This window comes from Cottoperca gobio, unplaced genomic scaffold (assembly GCF_900634415.1).
Source record: "Cottoperca gobio unplaced genomic scaffold, fCotGob3.1 fCotGob3_237arrow_ctg1, whole genome shotgun sequence".
In the NCBI taxonomy this organism is placed as follows: domain Eukaryota; kingdom Metazoa; phylum Chordata; class Actinopteri; order Perciformes; family Bovichtidae; genus Cottoperca; species Cottoperca gobio.
Genome location: NW_021166863.1, coordinates 235,819 through 241,960, shown reverse-complemented (window position 1 = coordinate 241,960; position 6,142 = coordinate 235,819). Strand labels below are relative to the sequence as shown.

The 6,142-nt window shown below is 41.4% G+C and overlaps 1 protein-coding gene across 1 annotated transcript in view; it reads right to left on the bottom strand.

Moving 5' to 3' along the window:
• Positions 1-5,446, bottom strand: part of LOC115005006 (BRCA2-interacting transcriptional repressor EMSY-like) — a 17,694-nt gene extending 12,248 nt beyond the window's left edge. The window contains 9 exon segments of the mRNA XM_029426777.1: positions 546-758; positions 1,090-1,315; positions 1,507-1,766; positions 2,421-2,573; positions 2,661-2,836; positions 3,066-3,140; positions 3,267-3,366; positions 3,800-3,908; positions 5,329-5,446. Coding sequence (XP_029282637.1) covers positions 546-758; positions 1,090-1,315; positions 1,507-1,766; positions 2,421-2,573; positions 2,661-2,836; positions 3,066-3,140; positions 3,267-3,366; positions 3,800-3,908; positions 5,329-5,331 — 1,315 coding nt within the window. The 5' untranslated portion in view covers positions 5,332-5,446.
• Between the last annotated feature and the right edge of the window lie 696 nt (positions 5,447-6,142).

The window sequence follows — 6,142 nt, the reverse complement described above, 5'->3', positions numbered from 1 at the left end:
AGAAGAGAATGATAGAGGAAATGAAAAGGAAGAGATAGAATTACACAAAAGAGATAAAGAGTTAAGGAAGGAAGGAAGGAAGGAAGGAAGGAAGGAAGGAAAGGAAGGAAAGGAAAGGAAGAGAAGGAATGAAGGAAAGGAAGGAAAGGAAGGAAGGAAGGAAAGGAATGAAGGAAAGGAAGGAAAGGAAGAGAAGGAATGAAGGAAAGGAAGGAAGGGAAGGAAGGAAAGGAAGAGAAGGAATGAAGGAAAGGAAAGGAAGGGAAGGAAGGAAAGGAAGGGAAGGAAAGGAAGGAAGGAAGAGAAGGAAAGGAAGGGAAGGAAGGAAAGGAAAGGAAAGGAAAGGAAAGGAAAGGAAGGAAAGGAAGGAAGGAAGGAAAGAAGGAAGGAAGGAAAGGAAGAGAAGGAAAGAAGGAAGGAAGGAAAGGAAGAGAAGGAAGGAAAGGAAAAGAAGGAAAGAAGGAAGGAAGGAAAGGATGGAAGAAAAGGAAGGAAGGAAAGGAAGGAACAGACACATACAGACGGATCATGTTGGGGAGACTCACCGGACTCTTGTTTGATCTGGATGGTGGGCTTGCAGCCTGGCAAGGTGCTGGTGGTCTGGGTGACACTACACATTCCCATAGATGAGCTCTGCTGCAGCTGTTTGGGGGACTGCTGTTTGGGGAACTGGGCCATTATCTGAGCCGGTGACCCCACCATGGTCTTAGGTGAAGGAAGTCTGGCTGAAGCCACCTTCACTCCAGCTGAAGAGGCGCCTGCGACAGAGAACACGGCTAGCTGCTCAAACACTTTAGCAACGGAGGTCAAAGTGAAGCAGGAAGAGCTAATGTGTTCAAAACAGTGTCTTTAAGATCATGTTTGGATTCAACTTGTTTCAGAGTGGTTTAGGATAAACACTACAGGGAGCTTTTTAGCCTCTTTTAGATCATTGTTTTGTTTTTACAGACCAAAAGCTCTGATAAGCACAATGTACCCGTGAGAAGTACTGAGCAGATAAAGATTGTTCTCATGAGTTGGTGGAGATGAAACACTGAGCTGAAGAGAGTGGATACACATTTCTTATGTTGGTGCAGAGGAAGGACCTACATGTTGTTGACATGACCACTGCAGGAGCAGAGGACACCACTGTGGTCACTGCGACGGTGTTGGCGGTAGGGTTGGCGCTGGCTGGGAAGACCACCGTCTGTTTCTGGGTGGGCGCCGTCAGCATGGTGGTGGACACCAGCTTGGATAGAGCGGCGTTGTGAGCGTGAGACTTGGACAGGATGTTGGGCACAAAGTTGGAGCTGGGAGAAGTTGTCACGATGATCACCTGAAGGAACACGAGACATTTAAAAACTCAAGTGTCGTGTCGTGTCGTGTTAACCCTTTATGCCTTTTGTATTTTTATTGACACGATGTAAACAAACCGCCACTTAAAGGGTTAAGATTCCACAAACGATTGAATATTTGGTCGTTCTGCTCGACATTAAAGAGGTCGACGTTCTCAGGAGCAAGCGTCACCTTCTGCGTGGTGGTGTTGGTGGACTGGATGGTGGGCTTGGTGAAGGTGATCTTGACGGGGGACAGGTGGGGCGGCAGCGAGTTGGCGATGGTCTGCATGATGTTGCTCATCTTGGGGCTGCCGCTCACCGGCAACGTGATGTTCTTGGATACCTGCGGGGTCACCTTGGAAATCTCCTTCAGCATCACCGGCGACGAGCTCGACGAGTTTGTCCGCCTTCGCTTGCGTGGCTTCTCGTCCTCGTCGGAACAGCTCACACCTGCGAGGGACACAGGAGGGACGTTCAGGATATCGCCGGGATGACTAGTTCTGTTTTTGGGGTTTATCGATTCATCTGCCGATCATTTTCGTTAAAACATCAGAAGATAGTGGAATCATATCAAATGTCCTTTTGTGTTCTCGTTACATCTTCAGTGTTACGAATGTGCAGACACATCGTTCTGTTTAGACACCAGCTGTTTAACATGCACGCACACATGGCCGCTTGTGGAGTTGTCAAATTTAATCCAACAGATCCTACGAGACGCTGCGTTCAGGACATTTAAATCCTACCCAGTATAACGTCGGCACTGTGGGGAGAAATTCTGAATCAAACTCGAAGCATCAAACATAAAGCCTGAGTTTCCATCAGGGCATCATGTTCTCGTTTTATAATACGAGCTATAGCGCCCCCCTGAGGCAGATCAGGACACTTCTTCAAATGCATCAACAAAAGGTTCGGATTGATTTGATTACATGTACAAAAACTATAACTGAATAATCATTTTTTGAAAGAAACAAGCAGATATTTTGGAGATTGACTGAAATTATGACTAAAACTAGAGTAAAATAATGTTTTTCTTAAGATAAGTTCCCAGACTAAATAAAAACAGATAACTTTGACAGAAGGCTGAGACTAGATTATGTGACTCACTTTTTACATAGACGGTGCTCCCGCTGGGCAGCACCACCACGTTGGATGAAGGGCTGGGGGGTCGTGGTGACTTCACAGTTGCTCCGATGCTGCCGCTGGTCGCTGTAGCGCTGGAGGTGCCGGTGGTGCTCGTGTAGGAGTAACATACGACCACTGCAGGGAGGAAGTTTAACATTTTCAATCAGCGTCTAATCAGTTTTAAAAACACGCTTCGTCGAATACAAAGTGATGCTGGCCCACCTTCTTTGTTTCCCGTTTCAGCTGGCAACAGCAGGGAAGCATTCTGATTGGCTGTGGCACTGGCCACGGCATTAGCAGTCACAGTAAAGGCTGTCTGAGGGACGAGCCTCGGCATCAAGGGAACAAGCCGGCGTCCTTCAATGGACCATTCGGACGAGCTGTTAGGACCCGACATGCTGGAAAAGATCCGTAGTGAGTATATGGGGGGGGGGGGGGACGACGACGACGACTCATATTTGGCAAATTTACAAAATAAATCCACAAATAACTAAACGTACAAACTTCACAAGACATAAATCACCAGTGTTTCATGTTTGAGCCCAATTTCCACTAGAACATTTAAAAAGCACGATTTAGAAAGTTAGATTTAATTTGCGACTTTCCTACATTCCATGTTATACTTACTGATATGCAATGGTGGTGAGGCGTTCATCGTTCACAGCCCTGCGGACTTCTGCACGATGGCGCTCTGTCGAGATGCTGGGAGAAGGGTGAGGAGGATGAGGGGGGGGGGGCACATTTTAAATAAAGCAAAGTTTGTGTGCAAAAGTTGGTCAAATAGTTTCTCTCAATCGTCAATTTTTTGAATATGAAGGAAACAATTACCCAAGGATTTTAGTGAGTTCTCCCAGCAGGTCCTTCTTGTCCTTTGTCAAGTCTCCTTGTGCTCGCAGGGCACTGATGACTCCAGCATAGGCCTCCAGCTCTGGGGGACAGCAATCAATGACACAAACAGGACAGAGTTCAGTCACATAAAGTCAAATATGAATTTATTTTATCTTCTTGTTCCCTTTTAGTTGCATAAACTAAGTTATAATAATAATAATAATAATAATAATAATAATACTATCTTAGCATGTATAGCAAGCAAATAACATATCAAAATACATAAAAACACAGCAAGAAAAGAATAAATGTATTTAACAAAAGTGTCAGAACACTTAAACAGAATAAAAACTAGAATCAGATGAAGGCGGTGCAGTAAAGGTACGAGGCCACGGCTCCAGAGGTTCAAGTTTCAAACACTATGTTCTGTGTGTGAGTGTGTGTGTGTGTGTGTGTGTGAGTGTGTGTGTGAGTGTGAGTGTGTGTGTGAGAGAGAAATGCTCCAATGTTTGTTTTGTATTGCATGACCTTACCAAGTTTACGGAGAATTCTTTTGCACTCATCCCTGCCCAGGTCAAGGATGGTGGGCCATACCACAGGCATGGTACCAGTCAGCACCGGTTTCTCCAGCTGAATCATGGGCTGAGTGGAGAGTAAACAAAGTAATGCACGATTAGACAACATTATAGCTTTATACCATATAACCACGGATGAGAGACAGGCGGCTCTTGACGACAGCAGAAAGTTGTTCATTCTGATCATGTAAGAAAGGTGGACGTCTAGTTTAGTGCCATTTGTTCCCTGTTATTAAACAAACCATCACTTTTAACTTCATCAGAACAGTCTGAAGATAATTATTTCATATACAATTACAGTATTTTGAGTTGAATAAACGCATGTGTGAATAGTTTAAAGTTAAATATTTAGAGTTAAAGCTTGTCCCTCAGAACTGCTGAGTAATTACTCTGCTGTTATGCAGAACACAGAAGACACAAATGTTGTGTTAAGATGTTATGTTTGGCCGGCGAGCAGAGGAGGGGTGCAAACAATTCATGTTTTAGTAGCGCTAATGTTTCATATTGTTATCGCAGCACACTATTGTGGGATTACATCAGTTAATGACTCAATTACAACACATTATGCTTTACAATGCCTTTAAATTACATGACAGTCGCCAAAATGGACTTTTTTGTTTCAAAAAGCATTTGAATAGACACAAAGTCCTATTTAGCTTTTGAAACATTAGAAATAGTTATTAAGGTCAATTATGTTCGACTGTCACGGCCACATTTTATGGGGTTAACAAACCTTTTGTTGTTGTTTTTTGTTTTCAAATTTAGATTATTTACTAGATTATTTTCCATTATGTTAATGTACATCTTTGTTATTCTAAATCCCTTTTTTCAGAATGTATATAGTTATTAAGATATAAATTGGATGCATATTGTTTAAATGACAATGGAAGGGTTGCAATACATGCTGTTCAGTTGTTGCAGACAATGCTCTTCGTAGTTAAAGAAATGTTCTCAATCATCCTCTAAATAAGGGATTGGAAGAAAAAAAAGGAGAATATAATTGATCTGGCACCCAAATATCACAACAAAGTCTTACCTTTGTGTTTACACTGACCAGTACCGCCCACCACTGGGCATCCCAGTAACTACAAAACATTGTTGGCGTAAAAGGCCAACCACACACAAAAAATGGAGATTTTGTTTAATTGAAATGCTCCTTAGAGAGCGATTTATATTCCCAAAGTATGAGAATGGCTTGATAATTACACAACCTGCACATTTGTTCTACCAGGTTCCGACATTTAAGCACAAACAAAGAAACATTTAACTGTTAGCCGTTTATATTTTCTGGGTCAAAATCTGTCAACACAACGGAAGACGGAGCACATACTGAATAAATGACCAATACACAAATATCCAATAACGTTCAAATAAACTAGTAAAATATTCCGAGCAAGGCGTAATATCTTGAGTGACATTATATTTTGTTTTAACGCGTATTGAAAACCTTTACAATGGATGTTAGCTTAGCAAAATCAATGTCTTACCATCCGTTAGCAGAACAACTTCAAGGCCTTGATAATCCCGAGATCCAAACAAACATGGCTGACAATAAGACTTTTAAGTAAACTACCGCATCATGTAGTTATTCTGCAATAAATTGCGAAAGAAAAGAGAAGATAAACTGCTAAAACGGCCCGATCTACTCAAAGATGTTCCAGTGTTTACGTTGTCTGCTAGCTAGCTGCGGCTGGCCTGTGGATGGATGGGTTTCTTCTTCGGTGGTTTTAAAAGGCGGACTACAAACCAACGTTAAAGGTGTATGGCGCCACCTACTGTCCCGGAGTGTAACATCATGACTTTATAAATAAGTTTTATTCTAGATATTAAAGCTGTTTCGGTACACTGTAAAAATAATGTGTTACAAGCAAAAGTCCTGCATCGAAAATGTAACTTAGGTAATAGAATGTAAGTATAATCAGAAAAAGATATATAAGAAGAAAAATGCTGTATCTATTATACTTTTGTGTATATGTTTATTATTACTCATGCATTAGTTTAAAAACAGCATTTTACTGTTGTAGTTAAGTTAATACTTTTTATAAAACTACAACTAATGATTATTTTCTCGATTAATCAATTTGAATGTATGGTTTGTAAAAATTCAGAAAATAATGAGAAATGTGGTCACAATTACCCAGAACCCAAAGTGACACCATCACAATGTTTGTTTTATCCAACAATAATTCAACATTTAGAAAAACTTAAATCGGATAAGCGGTGGATGATGGATGGATGGATGGATAAATCAAATATTAATAATTAATTAAAAATAATTAAAAGGAAAAGCAACAAATCCTC